Source organism: Tachypleus tridentatus, chromosome 13 (genome assembly GCF_004210375.1).
Source record: "Tachypleus tridentatus isolate NWPU-2018 chromosome 13, ASM421037v1, whole genome shotgun sequence".
NCBI classification, from domain to species: Eukaryota; Metazoa; Arthropoda; class Merostomata; order Xiphosura; family Limulidae; genus Tachypleus; species Tachypleus tridentatus.
Window position 1 is genome coordinate 26,574,882 of NC_134837.1, and position 24,456 is coordinate 26,599,337.

The following is a 24,456-nucleotide window of genomic DNA, read 5'->3' on the forward strand; positions in this document are numbered from 1 at the left end:
TATTTAAAAAAATTAAATGAAAATCAATCTTTTTTTGAAATAGTGGAGAAACTCTTTGGCTGTGAATAACCAAACGAAAATTTAAACTAGTTGAAGACTTATAAGACTGGTTTCAATTTTAACTCTCTCTACAGCAGACCTACCGAATAACTGGATCACTAATTTTCCAAAGGCATTTCTGTTCCATGTGGTAGCCACTCAGCAATGCCACGTTTATAAGGTAATGAACGATATAACTATTCCATGAAATAGCAGGTAGCCTCCTTGACTGAATCTTGCTAAAGAAAGTAGTACCTATAGTTTAATTAAACAAAGGCATCAACCGGACTCTTTCCGTGTTTTTAATTAGTGTTTTAGAAAAGTTTTTGGACTTTGTAATTGCATTTTATATACAATAGGAGGGTGAGGTTGGTGGTATTTGAATACCATATTATTTTATAACTGTAAGATAAAAACTTAACTGGAAATTCGACATGTCACCTCAAGTGTTTAGACATTTTCTCAAATTGAAACTCTTTAAATTATATATTAGTATAATGTTTATAAAGTTTTAAAATACAAAATAATTAATTCCCTTTAAAACTATATTTACTTACGAAATAAATTACATTTCAGTTCAGTAAAGAAACATTAATATCTGTAATGAACAACTAAGAAATACAAACAAAAATGTTTTTTTAAGAAATCATAACTTGCCAAATCTGTATTCTTTTATAGTGTTTTACAATAGCCAAACAATTCCAGTACTTTTTATCAAACGCAACAAGACAAAGTGAAAAATAATGGCAGTTCGTTATTCATAATTAACTAAAATGTTAAACTGTGTTAAGTGTTACTTCTCATAAACACATAAATAAAATAAACATTAAATGGGCCGTATCTGTTATGTTTCTACTTTTTTATGAAAATTTTCATTTTCTGTTATTCTACTGCACAAGTACTATCTCATTAGAGAGTTAAAATTTTAAATTTACTTTTGGGCTTAGAAATTCGTAAGATGAGGGGGTGCATTTTGGTTCTTCATAGAACACATCACTTGCTTGAATAATTGATGTTATTCTGCAAAGATTGATCTGAAATATTTTCTGGCAGGTGACTGGCAGTTTGTCTGCAGTTTTACTTCAAGCGCTTGATCACACGATGATCACTAGATGTTTGTGGTCCAACTGTAGCTCCCCAAGATGTTCCACAGTTTGGACAAGAGATGAATCATCAAAACATTATTTAAAACAAAATTAGGTTTATGTGTTTCGGAGAGGACAGTATCATCGTGCTAGTGTTTGACTGCTGACTAAACACTTCCACCATTGTTCAGGAAATATTCTCATTTAATATTTATTGATATCATTGGATACATTTCACCCAATATATGGTGTGCATATCCCAATCCTTCAAAATTTCCTGCATTCGTGAATAGCATGGTACATAAACTTTATGTGTGTCTGCAGTAGATATAGTAAACTCATCTAGAATTTGTTGTTAAGATGATTTTTCTATACTATCCTTAAAAACACTGCAAGTTATATTATATCATTCTTTAACAACGTTTTCAGTCGACAGGATAACTTTCAATATAGCAAAGATTTGATTTCTAGTGCAATGCTGTGGAATGGACTATCTGTATAATATAATAACCCCTCAAGAGTAGCAAAGCCATGGTAATATAAGTTCCTTGGCATTTTTTAATAGCCTTGAGGCGAGATGATTTGCATCACTTTGCGGTCAAACAAAAAGTTGTGCTCCCCATTTTGGTTCGGTAGGTACGTTGTAAAAATGACAGTGAAGTTCCTCATTCGATCTGACATCAGTTTCCCAACAGTTGCCAGTGGCTGCTGTTGATTAGCTGCCTTCTCTTTCATGTATCATTTAAAAACTAAAACCTTGCACTGGGAGCTATAGTGTAGTTATGCATAAAATGAATCAAAATAAATGATCTCGGCCCGACGTGGCTAGGTGGTTAAGGCGCTCGACTTGCAACTTGAGGGTCGCCGGTTCGAATCCCCATTACATCAAACATGCTGACCCTTTTAGCCTTGGGGGCGTTATAATGTGACGGTCAATCCCACTATTCGTTGGTAAAAGAGTTGCCCAAGAGTTGGTGGTGGGTGGAAATGAGTAGCTGTCTTCCATCTAGTCTTACACTGTTAAATTAGAGACGGCTAGCGCAGATAGCCCTTGTGTAGCTTTGCGCGAAATTCAAAACAAACTAATAACATTTATATATCATCTTTAGTTTTAACTTTAATTTATAAAAGAAGTAGGATCTCAGATTATATTTATTTGGTTAACGTGACTTTGTTTAGGATTTTGCTACATGTAGTTTTACTTATTAATTGAAAACAAAATATTATAATTTTCATATCTTTCATACATGTTTCTCTTTACTTCTAATAAAAGTTGTTTTTTTATTAAATGTTTGCGATAAAAATATCGATTTTATTAGTGTAACCACAAAGTTAGAAACATTATTGTAATAAACAATAAGTTTAACTTTTTAGTTAATCCCGTGTTTTTGCCTTATTGATGTTGTTAATTGCGTTGAATACAAGCCCTGATATGCCAAGCGATCAGAGTATTCGACTCGTAAGTTGTCGAATAACTGTTTTGTTTTAACCTATCACTTTAAAATTAGGGACGACTAGTGCAGGTAACCTCGAGTAGCATTGTTTTCGAAATTCAATAAACAAACAAATAAAACTTTTGAAAACGTTTTAGTTTTGTTTCTCTCAGGCCTTTTAAGATCAAAATGTTTTTTTTTTCAGTAAGAAATAACACACACACACACAATGTAATTACAAAATCGATCATACCATTGTTGATTTTGTATGTCATTTGAAATGTACTTTCCTTAGAGCCTTTGGCATTCTTGGATCACTGAGGAGAAGTTTTAAGATAATGAAATCATCGACTAACTCTGATACTTTTAACACATACAAATAAACTGTTTTCTTAAAACCACTTTATATTTCCGTGAGAAAAGTAACACATGTGAAAGAAAAAAGTTTTATACATCAGTTTAGTATCGTAATAATATCAAATACGTTGTTTCAAGTTTGAATTTTTTCTTCATATGAACAGCCTCCCCCCTCCAGTCGTCTGCAGTACTTTATCTTTCTTTTTTTTTTTCAAGAAAATGAAATATTACCAATATAAAATCTGATTTTATCTTTTTTAAATTTAACTAAGAAATCCATCTCAGTGTCGTTTAGCGAGATCTTTTCTGTAAGTGTTCATTTTGATTTTACCGAATGTTTTGGTAATCAATGCTTGGTAATTCCGTAACAAAGCTAGAAACCGTGTTGGGCGGATAGCGAATTCTGTATCTTTGTGCTTAACTAGAAACAAACAGACTTTCCACAGCTTTTTTGGTAATTCTAAAATTGATCAAACATGATAAAACGTCATCGTGGAATTATTTCAGCGTCACTACATATATATATATATGATGATTGATTAACATCAGTTCACTCGTGCATTTAAAATGTGTAATACACTTCAGCCACTTATAATATCTGAATTAAAATTGAGAAGATTTCGGGTTTAATTTGATTAATTAATTAGCGCTGTACTAGTCATTGATGGAGTTTTGTGCAAGATAGAAATTCTGCGCCCCTCCTTCCCTCACAAAAATCTGATCTATCCATGCCTTAAAAAATGCTAACTCGGGTATTCCTGTAGGTCGACGCTCAGTGTGGGTGCACCGTTCGTAGGACCCTTGGTACACTTCTGAAATTAATAATTTTTTTCTAAACAAGCGATACATTTACAATTGGCCTGGCATGGCCAAGCGTGTTAAGGCGTGCGACTCGTAATCTGAAGGTCGCGGGCTCGCATCCCCGTCGCGCCAAACATGTTCGTCCTTTCAGCCGTGGGGGCGTTATAATGTGACGGTCAATTCCACTATTCGTTGGTAAAAGAGTAGTCCAAGAGTTGGCGGTGGGTGGTGGTGACTAGCTGCCTTCCCTCTAGTCTTACACTACCAAATTAGGGTCGGCTAGCACAGATAGCCCTCGAGTAGCTTTGTGCGAAATTCTAAAACAAACAAACATTTACAATTCCGACATAAGAAATCGTAATTTGGTAAATTTTGCACTTGTAGACGTGAGCGCTCCTGGCTCAGCGGTAAGTCTAAAGGCTAAGTCGAAAAATTTTGATTTCGAGATGTTTGGTTTTGAATTTCGCGTAAAGCTACAGAAAAGCTATCTGCGCTAGCCGCCCCTAATGTAGCAGTGTAAGACTAAAGGGAAACAGCTAGTCATTATCACCCACCGCCAACTCTTGGGCTACTCTTTTACCAACTAATAGTGGGATTGATCGTGACATTCTAACGTCCCCACCGCTAAAAGAGCGAGCATGTTTGGTGTGAGGGGGATTTGAACCAGCGATCCTCGGATTACGAGTCGAATGCCTTAACCACCTGACCATGCCAGGCCTTGGTATTCGATAACTTCATTGATAGAGCACAGATAGTCCATGTTATAGTTTTGAACTTAAAAACGGATAAACAAACTAGACACAAACACAAATTATAGTTTCGGCAGAATTTTGTGTGTATATTATACTTTTATTTAATTTCTGGCAACTATTAACAAATTAAATATTTTATTAATTAAAAATATTATGACTTTCTAGACAATAAACGAAGTTAAATTTTTGTTATTTACAGCCATCGAGATAAAAGTTTGGTTTGATTTGTTTTGAATTTAGCGCAAAGCTACCCTAGGTTATCTGCGCTAGCCGTCCCTAATTTAACAGTGTAAGACTTGAGGGAGGGCAGCTAGTCGTCATCGCTCACCTCCAATTCTTGGTCTTCTTTTTTACCAACGAATAGTGAGATTGACCGTCCCATTGTAACGCCCCCACTGCTGGAAGGGCGAGTATGTTTCGTGTAACAGGGATTTGAATCTACGGCTTTCTGATTACGAGCTGAGTGTCTTAATCACCTGGCCATGCCGGGCTAATGAGATAACGTTGACTTCTACGTGGATAGTAACAATGAAATGTAAATATTTGAAGCACTTTAGTATTTCATTTGTTTATTGTACTGAATATGAAACTTTAGATGTGTTTTCCTTTTCTATTGTCTCAGAATATATATTTACGAAAATACTAGAATATTAGACATTTTTTTCCTGCTTTTGTTAATTTATTTTAACGGTTTCGTTTCTTCAGAGGTTACTCTTCACAATAAAACTTCTCAAAGAATTTATAATGAAAAACAAACAAACTGAAGATAAATAATCTAAATCAAATTCACGTACTTTCCAAATGTACAAACATATAATATAATAGCCCATGCACGAACTAAGTACATTTCAAATGTTCAAAAATAAATAAAATTGGTCAATATATTTTCCTTCTTAAATTTTACTATTCGTATGTATAGGTGAATCCTACTGATGTTTGGGTTATACATATAAATATCGTTGTACAATTTTTCGGGACCCTCCAGTAACATAGCAGTATTTCTACAGACTTGCAATGCTAGAAACCGGGTTTTGATATCCGTGGTAAGCAGAGCACAGGTAACTCATTGTGTAGCTTTGTGTTTAATTGCAAACAAACACAAAATACAAGCTAAAACGTATGAAGGACGAAACCTATAGAGGATTAAAAAACATTATGGAACGTCACATTAATCTGTAAATGTTTCCCTCCAAATCTTCTGAATCATATTAAAAGTAATCGATGTTTAGCATCGAGTTTTGAAATGTCTTCCTAAATTAAACGTAAAGAGACGGCTTGCCCTAAAGAAATCAATGTATGTTAACGTGAACACACATCACGTGTTTTCTGTCTTCTTTAGTGGTGCAGAAATTTAGAAAAAAAATCCGTTATTTAGTTTTCCTGCAATAATTATAAATAAAGCACGGCCCAGAAAGTCGTTAAGATTACTATATTACAGTTTCTCTGTTTTTATTGTGAGCAACTTCTCTGCTACCTGAATAAATACTTCGATAATATGTATAATATCTGGGTCTAAAGAATTGGAACTGGATTATGACATAAATGAATGTTACAGCTGGCTAATACTGTGAGAGAACAAAGGTCACAAGATAACATCGTCGATTAAATAAAGAAAGCGAGTATAGGTTGACTTTAGGTGCGCTAGTCAGTTCTACTAGGAGATCGTCCATAGAGCACCATAAATCAAAATTTTCGTTTCTGGTCCAAAGAACATTTACTGTGAATGAGTGTTTTTTGTTTTTTTTTAATTTCGCGAAAAGTTATACGAAGGCTATCTGCGCTAGCCATCTCTACTTTAGCAGTGTAAGACTAGAGTGAAAGCAGCTACTCATCACCACCTTCCGCCAACTCTTGGACTACTATTTTACCAACGACTATTAGGTCTGACCGTAACATTATAATGCCTCAAGGCTGAAAGAGCGAGCATGTGTGGTGTGACAGAGATTCGAACCCGCAACGCTCGGATTACGAGTCGAGTGCCTTAACCACATGGCCATGCCGGTCCTACTTTATGTTTCCCTCAGCTGTTTGCTTTATACACAGGTAGCGCTAAATGCTAGCCACATTATAACACCCCCACGGTTGAAAGGACGAGCATGTTTGGTGTGACGGGAATTCGAACCCGTGACCCTTAGATTACGAGTCTAGTGCCTTAACCACTTGATCATGCCTAGCCTACTCATCCGGCACAAATAATAATAATACGTAATAATACACTAAGAGGTCATAATTCAGTTGTCTGTTATAGAACGTTCATTTTATTTACTGAAATGGTCTGCTGTTACTGTGGGTTAACCTCTCTGCTAGTTTTTGAAAAACGGGCTTACTTGAAAATGCCACATTAATTAATAGGCTTAAGTACCCTTGATTTTACTTCTTCTGTTTGCTATATATTTCTAATTGAGGATATTCCATCACAATGCCATAGGATAAGAGAAAAGACTACAGTGAGATACAGCTCTAAATTAATCAGAAAACAAAATCCGCTAAACTGTTAACAGAGGCACATGCCAACTTTTAATCTAATTCTTTGTTTGTAATATATTTACTCAGGGTGAACATAGCACAAATAACCCATTTTGTAACTTTGTGCTTATCAACAAATAAAATTAATGTAATATTTTATATTTTGCTTTACATTTCATTATTTTGGATTATATTTGAATTAATTCTTGACTGGTGGATACTGTAAGTAAAAAAACAACAAAAAAAACCGAGTTAAGCCTATTAAAATACAACTTCCAGTTTAATTTGGCCACAAGTTACTACCTGACATTACAATAAGTTAGGTAGCCCCCTGCTTTCCTGAGATCGAATATAGATATATACCTATTTGTGGTACACTTTATTTTATTTTTAAATATAACAGATACGTTATTGTAGTTTATTATAATAAAAAAACAACAAATGACTTAGGCTATTCTAACTTGGTTTATTATTTCAAACTTTGCTTTGTTGCAAGGATCTTCAAAATTTAAGCCAAAAAAAAAAAAGGAAAATTACAGAAATTTTAAAAGTTAAAAATTACACCAATTATTTTTGTTGACGGTTGTTTCACTTCAGTTTCGAAAACCAGATTTTTCAAACAATGTATGAATATCGTGTTAAACTGATCACAATTAATTTGTTTGTACAAGTTCAAGCGTCTAATAAACAAACAAACAGGAACCCGAGTTTCCAAAGACTATTTTGAAAACCATCTGAGTAAACATGTAAATTTTATGTATACTGGACTCTGAAATGGCACGAGTTGACGTAAGCTGTACGTTTATTTTACTTTTCTGTCATAATAAGTTATTGAATCTATTTAAAGCCGTTTATAACTGGGCGACGTTGAACGTCTGCAAGTCTTTTTTCACGGTGACTTAAAATAACAGCAGATTCGTGCTTTTTATTCGCCTTGCACAAAAAATCAATATTGTAAGCTAAAAAAAGAACAAAGAAACGTCGAGTTGTAGCTACGTTGTTTCATCACGGCTATGTTACAGTTTTCAACCGATCTAATGACTTTTTCTGTTCAACTTAACGTTTATTTTTGCTATATTTTAATTACCTCATTTACTTAAATGTTTAGGAATTATTCAATTAGGGGAACCAGGGCAAGTAATTAAATTTACTTAGTGGAATGAAACTTTTGTATTTCAGGTATCTCTCAGTGGGAAATCGTTGTTATTATTTCTTTGCATGCTATCTTGCTTGTGCGACACCATAAAATATTACACTGCTGTACCGCTTTATGGCTCGTGAACTGTCACTTTACAATTTTAGCTTCAACTCTAAACACTAGGCCCGGCATGGCCAGGTGGTTAAGGCACTCGACTCGTAATCCGTGGGTTCGAATCCCCCTCACACCAAACATGCTTGTCCTTTTAGTTTTGGGGCGCTATAATGTGACGGTCAATCCCACTATTCGTTGGTAAAAGAGCAGCTCAAGAGTTAGCGGTGGGTAGTGATGACTACCAGCTTCTTTACCTCTAGTCTTACACTGCTAAATTAGGGACAGCTACCGCAGATTGTCCTCGTGTAGCTTTGCGCGAAATTCAACGAAATCAATCGTAAGCGCGTGCAACACAACTAAGAGCTGAGGTTGGCACTGTAGTACATGTCATAAAATGACCGAAACTTTTGGAAATATAAAACGTAGTCTATTCAAACCAAACATTCGTGGTTAAAAAGAATACAGAATCTATCTATACACTTCTAACGTGAAATACCATTGAAAACAAAACAATGTGTTGTTCGTAATAATCGTCTTAACATTGTACCAGATTTTGGTGTGTTTTCGCAACAATTAACCATAAGAGAATACCTGAATTTTTATATATTGTGCTGGTAGAAGTAGGCCGACTGGATGTGTCACGATGAAAATTAGATTTGCCATACACAAAGTAATCTGTAAGTGGAAGAAATACAAATAAGAGCATTTTTATATGATTGTCATGTTAATAGAGATATAATATCTTATAGACGTTTTGTATGTTGAACTGGTATCTCATGTCGAATGTATTCAGTCGATTGTATTCATTCTGTTAGGCAAGAATATTGTTCGGGATCTATGATAACAATTTGTATGTCCAATCACCTGGACATTCCTGAGGCTCGTGATTAGATAAGTTAAAAGAACTGATCCTCGTTTTGTAAGTGACTAAAATTGTTATATTTTGAACGATTGACATCACAGTTCTTTCTTGCGCAAAGCCCTCCTATTCCGAAATTTCGAGTACATGAGGAATACGAAATTTTAGGGTTTCGAATAGGAAGATATTTATAATGCCGAATTATTTCTGGCAAATATATATAAAGTGTAATTTTAGTGTGAAAAAAACAACACAAAAAATAACAGTCTCCTCCATGACCAACTACACTGCCCAACAAAGTTTTTGCTTCTTGAACACTGTTGGGTGTTCCTTATAGATTTTTGGCTGCTGATCACGAAAATCACATCCAAATTTTCCCATCACGTATCTTTTCATCGAAATCTTTAATTTCTCCAGGACATTCCTATAATGAAAAAACGATATCAGGGAAACTGGAATCCGTCAATGCTTGCTGACTACTGTTGGACACTGCAATGTGATGCACCGGACATTGAATACAAACAGAAATCAGGAGCAAAACACTTTTAATTATGTTGAACTTAATAGCGTATTAGAAACATAAACGCAATTAAATACGTTATTGCCGGTAAACTGTTAACTGTCTGTTTCTCGGAGTTCCTACGTGATGAAGCAAAACCAAAACTATATTTGTGCATACCCACCAGGTACCTGTCACAATCAGCAAAAACTTTTCAAAAAATTGTTGTGCAGCGCTATCAGTTACACATTGTAATTAGCAAAGAAAGTTCGTCATAGAAAATAATTCAAGAACATTGTGGATAATACTGAATCTATTTAAACTGTCGGTAATTTTATTTTTATTTTTTAGAATAAACTACAACAACACAGGTTTTGATACCGTGATGGGTACACCACAGGTAGCTCACAGTATATATATCTGTTATTAACAACAAGCAAGCAAACCATTTGAGCTGCAAAGAAGATAAGTAGCCCAAGCCAGGACAAACATGCTCACAAACTTCTCTAAAAACAGACAGATGAACGGAAGACCAATTTTAGAAAGCGGTACAAACGGTAATTGGAATACGACAACTGAAAGTATATTAGATGAAAAGTAGACGTAGAAAGAAATAGAGAATTGGTAAGGCTACAACCACTAGTGTGGTGGTAGTGGAGTATGGAAATTAATGACACCAAGAACAGATGAGCATCAAAATTCGCCATTTCTTTTGAGTGGAGATGAAAAGTTTGAGAAACGCTAAAGAGCATGCCATAAAAGACCTTCTATGGATTTAGGGCGGTTTGAGGTTTCAGCTGTGAAGTGTTAAGGAACTCCAATATAACTTTTACATACTGTTAAACTAACGTGCTGTGACGAGGGTCACCTAGAGATTTTGCGGGCACTGGGAAGGATTAGTCCAATTTTTTCATTTATTTTCATCCCCTTGCAGGACACCAGGGGCGAGAAATTTTATCGTTCCCCCCTCTTAGTAGACCTGTTTAATACCGCTGTCCTTCAATGTGATACCATATTTGTAGGATAAAGTTACACAAAGTCACGTATATTCAGGATATACCCTCTTTTACTTAGTGTAGTTTACAGCTATATGCTTGTTTATATTTTATAACAAGTTTGCAAACTTGGAAAAGCAAAATGTATGATGGAGTTTATGATAAATGTGCTTGTTATTGAGTGTGAGATCAATGAAACAGAAGAAGAATGAAATGTAAAATTACGACATTTGACGACAGTTAATCGTAATCCGAGGGTCGCGGGTTCGAATCCCGGTCACACCAAACATGCTCGCACTCCCAGCCGTGGGGGGCGTTATAATGTGATGGTCAATCCCACTATTCGTTGGTAAAAGAGTAGCCCAAGAGTTGGCGGTGGGTGGTGATGACTAGCTGCCTTCCCTCTAGTCTTACGCTGCTATATTAGGGATGGCTAGCGCAGATAGCCCTCGAGTAGCTTTGCGCGAAATTAAAAAACAAACAAAACGACAGTTAATTTGTATGTTTGAAGTTAATCACAAGGCTACATATTGAGTAATCTGTGTTCTGTCCACCATAGAAATCCAGTTTCTAGCGTTGTAACTCCAAAACGTACTGCTGTGCGTTGAGGAGCGTTACACTATTGGAATATCCCATATTGCCGACAAAAGAAATACAAGCCAGAAATAGACAAACTTTTTGTCTTGTGACTGTTTTTTAAAATAATTCTCTAGACTTATTTGGATATTATATAACGAAAATACAAAATTTATAAGATACCATTCACTTCTTAACCTCCATCCCAGCGTCTTTGTAACATAAACTACTTGAGATAGCAAATCATAGATTCGTTAAACTCACCCTAAAACTCCCTTTAAAGTTTGTTGTTGAGTTTAATAGAAGATGAGATTTGTTACAAAATTTGCATATTGATATGCAGCAATTAAATTTCATGGACCATACGGGTTTTCTTACGTTACAATGTACTAACTAACGCCAAATACTTCCTGTCTCTTTGTTTCTTTAAGTCCTCATTTGTTTCAATAAAGGCTTCATATTATGCAATATATGTTTGTTACAGAAGCTGTTAAGGGGTTTCTTCCAGTAAATAATTTATCGTACACCGTTGAGGTCTAAGTAAGTATTCTTACAGCCAAATTCTATTGAGGTTTTGAACATTTTTACAATAGTATTTCTCAAATGAGGCGTATTTATTGTCAGGCTCTGTGAAAATGTTCGAGTTTGTTCGAAACTGCTTTATTTTATGTGCTGTAGTAAATCTATTGCTTAGTACAGATAACATCTGAAGAAGGCAGACCAATGTTCCTTTGAAAGGTGAAGTATGTTCCACCATCAATAAAACTTTTCACTATGTTTATAGATCACCGTTTGACTGGTTATTATTACTTCTTAGCTATTGACTTGTTAGAACAAAGCTTTGGTAGTACTCTTATGCTATTGGCTTGTGAAGCCCATAATCTGTTAACATCAGTTTGGTTTTGAGAGAGAGATGAATTATTCTTTGAACTGTAGAAATGGCTAAGAGTAACACGTTACCCTGCATGGTTAAAATCTGTTATATAAAAGAGTAACCAATGAGTTGGTATGGCAAATTGTGGATTCGAATACCGTTCACGTTTCTGTATTATTAGAGTAGGACGTCCACTTAATCGAGTGCGTATTTATCTGTTTGTTGGCAAGGCTGCTGTCATATTTGAGAGTTGTGTCAAACAATCCTTGATGAACGCTATTGTTCTCATAGTTAAATTAGCCTTTATGATTTGTTAGGTAATGCGGTATTTGTTTGTTTTTAATTAACAACAAAGCAACACAATGGGCTATCTTTGCACTGCCCACCACGGTTATCGAAACCCGGTTTCTAGCGTTGTGAGTATGCAGACATATCGCTGTGCCACTGGGAGAGGGAGCAGGTATCACAGTCAATGTTTGCTGCCTAAATCTTTGAAATTTGTAATACGTTAACGTAAAACTAGTTTTAAAGTCTCTACCTTCAATGGGTGGCCCACGAGTGGCTTGTTGGTAAATCTGAAGACTTATAACACTATATACTGGAGTTCGATATCCATGTTTGGGCCAATACAGAGAGCACATTGTGTAGCTTTATTCTTAACTACGAACAAACAAATTCTTGGTAACTCATTTTAGTTTGATTTAATGGAACTTATAAGTTTTTTTTTTGTTTTTTTTACTTTAGACCTGACGTCTATATTTACTTTGTATTTATACAGTAATTCCAAAAAGTACCGATACTTTTGAATTTATCATTCTAGCTTCATATACATATATATATGTAATAAGACTCTGGTTCACCAAATTTACTTTAATCGTAGTCCCAAAATCCACTTCGTCTTTGAAAATCTCAGATATTACAGTATTTGCTTTAACAGTGATGACTTTTTATAAGATCATTTTAACTGCTGCTTGTGGATTCAGTTTAACATGACTGACGGTACTCACAAGTGTCAACGATGTACCAAGAGCAGAAAAAGTTAAAATATAAGAAAAGGTTACTGTAGTTTAAACAAACTACCATAGAAAAACTTTTGATACTATTTTGTGTTTATTTATGTTTATTTTACCAATATTTATATTTACTGTGTGTTTTGTCACTATAACTTCCCTAGGAGAACAAACCTGTATTTCAGAAATGGCTTCGCTGAAATATGCTTATCTAAATATGCCAAAATATATTCAATATGTATTACGAAAATTCAAATTTTTTAACATTTATTTAAAAGGATGATATATCAGTTTTCCAGAGATTTTTACTTCGTAGTTATATGAACTTACCATGGTCTCAAATTTGCTGGTTTTTGAATTTTGCGCAAAGCTACACGAGGGCTACATGCGCTAGCCGTCCCTAATTTTGCAGTGTAAGGCTAGAATAAATGCAGCTAGTCATCACCACCCACCGCCAACTCTTGGGCTACTCTTTTACCAAGGACTGACCTTATTATAACGTCTCCACGGTTGAAAGAACGAGAATATTTGGTGTGACTGGGATTCGAACCTTCGACCCTGGGATTACGAGTCGACCACTATAGCTACGTGGCCATGCCGGGTCTCTATGGCCTTAAAGATTTTGTAACTATCTTATGAGTACATTTTATATAAAGTATGTATAGATAAATCTTCCACACGTTATGTGTATTTTATTCTTACGCTAAGCTAGTTCCAGTGATTCAATAGTATGCCTCAGGCTTATGACACTAAAATTTGGGTTTCAATACCGACGATGAACTGAGCACAGATAACTAATTGTGGAGGGTTTTTTTCTTGATAATAAACAAACTTATGCATCTAATTAGCGAATAAGAGAATTTCAGTGAAAGAGAAATTAGTATTTAAACGACGACATTGCTTTGTAATACACAGAATCTATTTGATTGTTAAAACAAACAGAGTCACAGAAGCGCTTAGAGACAGTGGCTGTCATGGCGCCCGATGAAAACTTCACTGGCTCTCTATGAAAAGGGTATTAGGAAGAATGCCAGAATTAAGTAATAATTTAGCAATCGCTGAAGCGGATGCACCTCGGAGATCATCGGCTTTCTTATGAATCCAGGTACTAGACTAATTGACCACAACATGGTCAGTCTACGAGTCTGTGCCTTTTAATACGTATGGTGAGAGTAGTTGCCCTTTTCTCACTAAAGCGAATCTAGTGGCGTATTTAGGTAGGAGCTAGAGAGAGCTCCGTCCCAGGCCCCATTGATAATTTTATTCTTTGCAAAATTACATGGGATGTAGGGTTTACAAATATTATTAGCCCCTGGGCTCACACAGCCTTAAATTCACCACTGAGTGAACCTGTAGTAATATAGGAGTTCAAGGATATTTAGTATTGATGTTACTAATATATATATATATATTGTTTTTGGAATTAGTCATAAGACAAGCTGTTTAAAAAAATAAAAATAAATGCGAAGCCTACCATATCGTTTAATTAAGTTTGTTTTTGTTTGTTTGTTTTTGGAATTTCGCACAAAGCTACTCAAGGGCTATCTGTGCTAGCCGTCCCTAATTTAGCAGTGTAAGACTAGAGGGAAGGCAGCTAGTCATCACCACCCACCGCCAACTCTTGGGCTACTCTTTTACCAACGAATAGTGGGATTGACCGTCACATTATAACGCCCTACGGCTGAGAGGGCGAGCATGTTTGGCGCGACTCGGGCGCAAACCCGCGACCCGCAGATTAGGAAGCGCACGCCTTAACGCGCTAGGCCATGCCGGGCCCCGTTTAATTAAGTACTTGTCACTGAGTCATATCGGTTTAATGGGATTCCATTTCAGATAATACATCAGGCTTCATACTAATTTTTTGTATGGTGAATAATTACAACGAATAAGTCAGTAATATCAGTAATACGTATTCTTAAAACCTGAAACATGTTCACTATGGCGAATAAAAGGCAACTAAAAAAACAACAAAATAATATTGTACAGTTCACCACTATAACAAGGTTAATCTTACAGAATTTCCTCTTGTCCAGGTTAGTGAATAACGGGAAAAATTTAACGAAATCGTTATAAATAAATCGTTGATAAGACAGAGTTTTATACTGCTTTTTTAGTTTCTTTAAGTTTCTGTCTTATATATGGTTATATATAGGTGGTTGTTCTATAGGAAGAGAACAGGCAGAAATACTTTGACACAAGCAGCTGTTCTTTTGTTTGCTGTTAAGCACAGTTACACAATGGGCTGTTTGTGCTGTGCCCACAACGATTATCGAAAACCGGTTTCTAGCCATTGAAGACCTATTTTCTGTAGCAGCTGTAACAAAATTTGTGTTGTTGTTTTTCACCATTGCATTTATTTCGTCATCAAATCCTGTCTGTTTGTTTTAAATTTCGCGCGAAGCTACACGACGGCTATCTGCGCTAACCGTTCTCAGTTTAGCAGTGTAAGACTAAAGGGAAAGTAGCTAATCATCACCACCCACCGCCAACTCTTGGGCTACTCTTTTACCAACGCACAGTGGGATTGAGCGTAAATTATAACGCCCACACAGATGAAAGGGCGAGCATGTTTGGTGTAACGTGGATTCGAACCCTTGACATTCGGATTGCGAGTCGAGTGCCCTAACCACCTGGTCATGCTGGAAATCAAATCACAACACCTTATTTGTTTTTTGTAGTTTACGTTTTTTTCATATTTTCACAACAATCATGCTCGCTCTTTCAGTCGTGGGGACGTTATAAAGTTAGATCAATCCCACTGTTGGTTGGTAAAAGAGTTGGTGGTGGGTGGTGATAATTAGCTGCCTCCCTCCAGTCTTACGCTTATGAATTAGGAACGGCTAGCGCAGATAGCCGTAGTGTAGCTTTGCGTGAAATTCAAAAACAAAATATTCAACTGAATAATATAACAAATATACCCACGGAGATCACTGTTTCGAAACTTTCCGTCAGAAGATGCAACCTTGAATAAGTCTCTAAATTAAATATTTGAATGAATAAGTAGTAACAAAATGATTATACTGAATTACTGAAAAGAAATAAGAAAGAATGAACAATAAATGTTTGTTTTACACAGAAAAGAAATCGTTCGTAACCATTTTACTGAAAATTAGCGTATTTGTAATTGAACTATGATGTGTAAGTGTGAGCTGAAACATAAAGAAATAGTAATAATAAGGAACACATCATTTGAAAATTAAGGAACTGTCGGCTGGAGCAAAAAGTCCTTGTGTAACTTCTCACGAAATTCAACAAATAAACAAAATAAACCTTTTTGTTGGGCTTTTTCTTTCTCTTTTCGACCATTACGAAAGCGCCAATTGAGGAGCGAACAACGTTTCGATCTTCTTCGGTCATCGTCAGGTTCAAAAAGAAAGAAAGAGGTAACTGACCGATAGCTGATCACATGTTTGAAGCGCGTTGCTCAGCTGAGTGTTCGCTCCTTTACATATATATTTTTCTTTACAAGTGGGTTTTCTCATCATCACTGATTATTATTCACATATGTCTCTTGAAAATGACATGTTTCTTGCCAAATCGCTCACATTTGTATTGACAATAAGTTTTTTGTAATTCGACCTCAGAAATTATTTTGTTTCGGTCCAAAAATGTTTATGTTTGTCTGTGATATGTCTGAGGACTCGCAACGCTTGAAACTGGGTTTTGATACTCGTGGTGGGCAGAGCACAGATATCATATTGTGTAGCTTTGTGTTTAAGTCCACACAAAAAATTGTATGAATAATAAACGTACAAAAAACGTTCTGTATTCCAACTCAATGTCTATTTTCTTAATAAAAATTAATAATTGTACTAGTTAAGGTCTCACCTTTTGAAGTCTTCCATTGATGGATATGATCGCAAAGACGGTTATTGACTGATAATAAAACGATTTTAACAGATTTAGAAATTTTCGGAAAGAAAATGTTAAAATAGTGAATATGACGGTATATTCTCTATGACTAAAATAAATGATTAACGAAACTGGAATATTTCTATACACTGCTAAGAATACATTGAAAAACTGCACTAATCCGGCCTCTTGCATTGCCACCACCTATTAAACGTCACAGTCAAAACCATATAAATTGTACATAAGTATCACTCAGATATCCACACAGTTGAGCTTAATTTCAACTAATAGTTTTAAATTTACCTAAAATACACATGAAAACTGTAAAACATTAATAATTTATCTTCAATATAAGAACAGTCGAACACGGTTAATGGAATACGATTGATGCCAAAAGGGAAAAACAACATCCATGAAAAAGGTCAACTCTAACTGACGACGTCAAATACAGATTATTGGTTCGAGGTTTAACGATATAATTTCTGCTAAAAAGCAATAATTTCACCTACGTCGTTTAATTTCCAGCAGTTAGGTAGTTTTAAACAATTAAAAACATGAATATTTTAGAGCTCTGAGTGTTTATACAGTTATCAATATGAAACTTGGAGAAAATATAAAATATCATAATTCCAACACGTTGACATATTAACCCTGATTTACTCGTTTTGAGTTTTCTATGGGGAGGGGCAACTCTTAAAAAACATAATTTAGGATTTTGAGGCAATTACTTGATCACAGTTTGACCAATTTACATAGGATTTGGTACAAAGATAGTTTTACAGGTCCTAAACAAAGATGTAGACAGTTTTGGAATGTTTGTCTTTTGGTCAATTTTCAAATAGGAAAGAACAGTTTGGTGTATTTGTGAATTTACTGATGTGTTTGTCAACCAATATACAGGGGATTTGGTACAAAGAGAACATAAATTACAAAAGCCTTTACTTGGCAGAGTCAAGATACTTTCTGAAAGCAACGTCTCAAAATCAAAGTGATGACAAATAAGCGTCGACATTAAACCTGGAGATAAGTCACTCTAGTGGTTCACATAAACGTTAAAATGGCCGTTTGTAGGTCTTGGGAGTTTTAGTGCACAAGACCAGTACATAATTCTTTATGCTCCTTGTTGCCTGCAAGTGAATGACCACCATTCTATTACTGACCAACGAAATTGGTGAGACACCTATTGATACATATATTAATGCATAATTTGTAGTCCTGACTCACAACATTCATGATGCGGATTTGAATTCCTTTATTGGATATTAACGCTCCTTAGGCCGGTGAGGGTCAATCTCACGTTTCGTCGATAGAAGAGTGGCTCAAGAATTGGCGGTGGGTCGTATTGACTAACTGCCTTCTCTGTAATCTATCACTTTTAAATTAGGAGAGGCTAGCACAGGTAATTCAACAAACTCTTTTTAACGAGATGGGAAGAAAAGATGAGGAGAAACGTAGCACTTCTCATGGAGTTAAACAGTGGCAAAGTGTCATACTAAGAAACCAAAACAAAGGAGTTTTTGAGAACTTTAGTTTCGCAGGTAAAATGTGTACATAAGCTCTAGAATTTTTACTAAAAATCATATTTTGCTTTACTTATTTTACAGATTTCTTCATGATTCTGGTTTCCCGGAAAGAAAAAAAAATTAATAACATTTCATATACTGTATATTCTATTGTACGCCGCTGTTGAAGAGGCTAGCAAACCGGTTGGGTTAAAATATATAATCTTAATTGAAAGGATATATATGTATGTTGATTAGGAGCAATAATTTTTAGGTGTATAGAACGTACGTTTAGTAAAGGTACGTTATGCTCCGTCGGTTAGGACGCTCTGCACTCGCGTGGCATGGCCACGTGGTTTGGTTTGTTTGAAAGTAAGTACAAAGCAACACAATAGACAATCTGTGCTTTTCTACCATACGGGTATAGAAACCTGGATTCTAGCGTTGTAAGTCAGCAGATATACCGTTGTGTCACTGGAAGGCAGGCTAGGTGGTTAGGGCGGTCGACTCGTACTTTAAGGATCACGGGTTCGAATCCCCCATCACACCACATATACACCCACCTTTCAGTCGTGGGGGTGTTATAATGTTACGGTCAATCCCACTATTCGTTGGTAAAAGAGTAGTCCAAGAGTTGGCGATGGGTGGTGATGACCAGCTGCCTTTCCTCTAGTCTTACACTGCTAAATTAGGAACAGCTAGCGAAGATAACCTCATGCTGCTTTGCATGAAAATTCAAATCCAACCAATCAAGTCAAACGTTCTGCTCTCAAAATGAGGCTGCTTTCATATTTTAAACGTGAAAAATGAGAAAAAATCGTATATGCGCGAGATTATTTACGATAGAGGAAAAACAACAGAGGAAAATTGATCAAAACATCTCAATAGAAACATCTGAAATCGGCCTTTAACTCCATGTAAACAACAAATCTCTGTAAGGCATTCAACGCGCGTGGGATCAGAGGGCGAGCTCGAGGCGATGCTGGTATAAAATGAACATTTGAAACTACATACAAAGATTGGCAAGATGTTTCTTTGTAAACACTTGTTGGGAAATGTAATGCAAACTGAAGTTAGGCTTTGTGTAACAAAGTTGAAACTCAATATTGGGCAATAATATGTAACGTACTTAATTCTTTTTTGTGTTACTTGTGCATACGTGTGCATTAACTTTTGTACACAGAAAAAAAATGCTTTCGAAATAAATCCCCAGCTAAAATAAGAGCATTTTGCACTCTTCACGAATATATCATGTTTCCTGTCTAACTCCATCCTGTCATGACAGTACGATTCCTTCCAAACGCGTTCATGAGTTTAAGTGTTTAACCGTCGCTGTCACGCGTAGAGATCACAAGTATTAAAATACTGAATTATCCTTTTACTAAGTGATTGTACGTTTTGAATTTCGTGCAAAGCTACAAGAGGGATATCTGTGCTAGCCGTCCATAATGTAGCAATTAAAGTAGGGACGGCTAGCGTAGATATCCCTTCGCACGAAATAAAAACAAATAAAGTTTTCAGTAGTGTAATGTGCCCAACTCAATGCCACTTCGCTTTCTCTTACGATACCTCGTCAAGCAGATGCTGTTCTTAAAAATTTTAATTTTTGAGCAGTTAATATTCTTACCGGTTACGCTACATTCGGTGCTCATTGTTAGAAACCTTTAGGATAGAAAGATAAACCAATTTAATGGCAAACTAATTTTCGGTTAGGGTGTTTTGTAGAGGCCAATAATGTTTATACGTGGATGGTTAATTCTGACCAAAACTCTAAAAGTAGGGCGTGTTAGGTGACGAGGACTCGAGCCCGGGATCCGCAAATTGGTAATCGAGCGTCCTAACCACCAGGCCATGCTAGACCATAAATATTCACTTGCCTATTGCCAACAAAAATGTTTTTCATTTTACATCCAAACCACAGTGGTATGTGTTAATCCACATTATTTATCCATATGCTTGTTCTCGACGTGAACAAGATTACGTGGGATCAGCCATGGATGGTTTATACTAACTTATTACAGAGCATCTGAAACCTAGTTCTTATAACATCTGTACAAAGAAAGTGTGGTTCCCACAACGAGGAATGTGTAATAATCCACGTTACACGCTGTCTTGATTAGTGGAAGGTCTAGCGATAGATGCCCTTCGCTGACTTTTCCGGTGTTTTGATGTGTAACTCAACATTGAAATTGCCCTTATCATGTGACGCACACTACTTATGAAACAATAATCTAACTACTTGTTCATTCAGCTATTTTTTAATTTTTGATCCCAAAAGTGCAAACGTATCACTTTCAACCTGTCTTATGACAACTACAGATTATTACCCAGGAGACCTTTCATTCAATACCAGGATGCATCAGTCAGACGAAATCTACGTAAGAAAAACGTGTTTGTAAAGTGGCTTTAGCATATAATAGAAGATATTTAACGAGCCATTGTAAAACGCCCTTAGATAATTATTAAAACGTTTTAGGCTTAAGTTTGGCGATAAAATCACAATTGAATGTATATGTTTTATCCTCATCACCTTCGTAATTAGTCCTCTTGTGACAGATGAAAGGTCCGTTTGAAATGCTATTTTTACACATCTGTGATTAGCAATCCTTAGAAAATTAACTCAGAAGATAATAAAATATTTGTAACTAATCGTGACTATGTTATTAGGTTTAAGAAGTTTTACCAGCTAAATTTTATACGATTATTTATTCAATACCTCAGTATACCTAGATAGAGGTATGAAAGTAAACAAAAATAAACGCAATCGCATTCCTTTTTGAGCAGTTTTTATATAATGTACATTTTACAAGCATGTGAAGCGGTAATTACACTACTTTCTATAACGACACGTTTGTGGTACAAGAGATGACGGCAACATGAAATTTAAACATTGTATTTTGACGTCCTATTTGTTACCCCTTTTTGTCAGTTTCTGTACTGTCATCGTCAATGGTAGCAAATCTCACTGGATAGATAAGCTGGTTTCCCTTGTCCCACGTATATAGCGCCTCGTAGCGGGGGTTATAGCTCACCATTTTTGTTTGACTGAAAGGGTTATTGAATTCCAGCTTAACTTCAATACCCTTGTTGCGATATAAGTCAAAAGCGTAGGATATCTGCGTGTGTCTTTCGTCTACGCTGTCTACAGCGTATAGAACGCCGCAAATAATAAACATAGCCCCAACGTTGCGGTGACGCAAGGTGATATTCCACATTTTCTCTGTGCGTAGAGTATACGGATGAAACTTCATAACAAGAGTGTTGTTTGTATTATTTCCCGCAAAAATCACCCACATACCGTTCTCATCTACAGCTATGTCCATGTAGCTGTGATTACTTGTATAGAGCCGTCTAGCACCTTTGTAAGCAGCGTCTACGATCTCAGCTGCAGCCGTGGCCTCCGTAAATAAATCAAACCGAACCAGGTTTTGTGTGCCTTCTTGGTTATAGTAGAAAGAGCCATTGAATATGACTTGACTGTTTCCCATGAATCTGTAGGGAAGTGTGTACTTCTTGCTGTAGTTATGCTTCCGGAAGGCGACCTTGTCCCTGTATTCATAAAGAGTTGTCTTTTCACTGTCTAAAGTCATCCAGTGTTTATCCTCGTCTTCAGGGCGAGGGGGTAAAGGGTCTTTCATCCAATTTCCCCAAGCAGCTTTAGTGTAGCGTTGGAATACTGGCTTTCCCACCTGACTCAGAAGACAGTCTGGAAAACATTCCACCAGGGGAATACTTCAACTTTAGTTCTTAATTTTATAATTTTGTTGAGACTAACCATGACTAAAAAAAAAAAAAAAGACCAACAACAGTAAGAAGTATTGCAGATACGTTTCTCTTAAATACACCATCTACCAATAGTTTATCCATTTCAATCTCTTACTGTAGATAATAAAGATAGAATAAAAAAAAAAAACTTTTCTGACGAAATAAAGTTTGATTAAACCGTGAGAGTAAAGTACTAAATGAAAAGGACATATATATATATATATATTCGTCCACATTTAAGTTTGAAGTCTTTATCATGGGCTTAAAGTTCTGTGGAGCGTTTACTTTACAAAACCTTAAAACAGCGACGAAACACTTTCTAATAAATATTTTAGCAGAGTAATAAAAACTTTAAATTGCTTCTAGACATTTAAACATCACGTAAGAATATAATAAGCTTAAATGCGAGACAGCTTGAAAAGTTTTAGGAGTTCGAAGAACTGTATTAAAACATGAAAAATATTTTATCTAAATTTTTTATGCGAGTGCAAATTTATTTTACTTTCCGTTTAATGAAAATTGAATTATTTAACAAAAAATATGCGATTACTTACTTACTTCTGGAGTATTTCAAACATACATTTTTTTAGATTTTACAAAATACACTCTGCAAAGTAAAACCTTATTAAATAAATTATTATTACATTGTAATTATTACATATACAAGGGCCATAATTTAGGTTTATTAGCTAGAAAAACTTAAAGGTAAACATTTTTCGTTTTCCATCGTATTTAATTTGAGAGTGAAATTGTTAACTTTGCTACAAGACAACGACTATATTAGAGAAACAAAAATTACATTACCTTTGTTTCTAGGTTTTAATTTCTGCCAGTAGGTGACGTTCGAAGACCCTCCAATGCTTATAACAGTGACTGGTCTTGGCTTGCCAGCTGAAAATAATTTTTAGCCATTAACATGCATAAGTAACTAAATTAAATCTCTGAAAAAACTCGAATGAGTAGAGTTGTTCATGGTGATGTGAAATACACAAGAATTAAAAATATATTTTAAAAGACGACTGGTATGAGTATTAAAAATTTAAAGGTCTTAGGCTACTTCACATAATCCCATTAAATTAACACTCATTTATAAAACGTAAAAATTAAAACTGTATCAAGTAATAATTCAACCTTTGAAATCAGTAAAATATTTGCTAAAAACAACAAAACAAGGGTAAACTATTGCTGAGATACAATTATCAATATTCCTGTTTCATTGTTTTTAAATTACCTTTTCATTTACTGTCGCTAAAAGGTAATAATGTTGTATTTTACTTCACTGTAAATTAAGCAAGATTAGACATTATCGTTTGTCTTCAACTATTCTATTAAATTATAATAATATTATTCAGCTTAGAAATTAAGAACACAGGAATAATTTCAGGTCACCTCAGTTGGAATATTTCAAAACCTGAATATAAGATTTTACAGCTTCAACGAGGGTTTAAAAATTACGATTTTCACATTCTATATCATATCTGAATAACTTCAATGAAATCGACTGAATGAGTTATTAATAACCGAAAGCGTAAATTTTATGTTGAGTGTTCGAAATTTAAGGCTTAAATAATTGAGCAGAAATTTGTTGTTTGAAATTAAGCACAAAGCTACTCAATGGGCTATGTGTGCTCTGCCCACCACGGGTATCGAAACCCGATTTTAACGTTGTAAGTCCGCAGACATACCGCTGAGCCACTGAGGGGGCAATTGAGCAGAAAATAAAATATACTCTTCAAAACAAGAAACGCAAAAGATATATTTTTTTTATTTTAAAGAGAAATATATGTAATAACGTTACAAGCTCAGAGTATGTGATGTTACACGTGTTAAGTCACTGATTGTCAGATCAAAATGACAATAAAAGTTGTGCACTTTGAAAACGGAGGAAAATATCGGATTTTTCGCCAAAACGCATTCGTGTCCAATAAATTTGTTTGAGAGATCTGCATGTTCTGCAAGTGCAACACGTGCAAAATCCCTATAAAAGTGACGGGTTCTCGGTTTCCATAGCTCAGTGTTAAGCTACCGACACGCAATGCAGTTACGCCAAGACTGACTGAAGCACAACGCAACAACGCCATTGGTCGCTTGGAAGCAGGCGAATCTCGATCAGATGTTGCCAGAGCTGTGAATGTCCACACAAGAACCACCACAAGGTTATGGAATCGTCACCAACAACATGGATCAACTCGTGACCGTCCACAATCTGGCAGACCTCGTGTGACCACGCCCGCACAAGATCGCTACATCCGGTTACGTCACCTTCGGGATAGGACCACCACTGCGACGTCTACTGCCTCAACCATACCAGGGCTGCGTAGGATTTCCGATCAGACCGT

General features: G+C 35.7%; 1 protein-coding gene across 2 annotated transcripts in view; it reads right to left on the reverse strand.

Moving 5' to 3' along the window:
• Positions 1-21,121: 21,121 nt before the first annotated feature.
• Positions 21,122-24,456, reverse strand: part of LOC143237394 (uncharacterized) — a 51,067-nt gene continuing 47,732 nt past the window's right edge. For both annotated transcript variants that reach the window (XM_076476602.1, XM_076476601.1), the window contains exons 13-14: positions 22,922-23,008; positions 21,122-22,058 (exon numbers count right to left, since the gene is read on the reverse strand). In XM_076476602.1, coding sequence (XP_076332717.1) covers positions 21,265-22,058; positions 22,922-23,008 — 881 coding nt within the window. In that variant the 3' untranslated portion in view covers positions 21,122-21,264. The remainder of the gene's footprint in view (positions 22,059-22,921; positions 23,009-24,456) is intronic.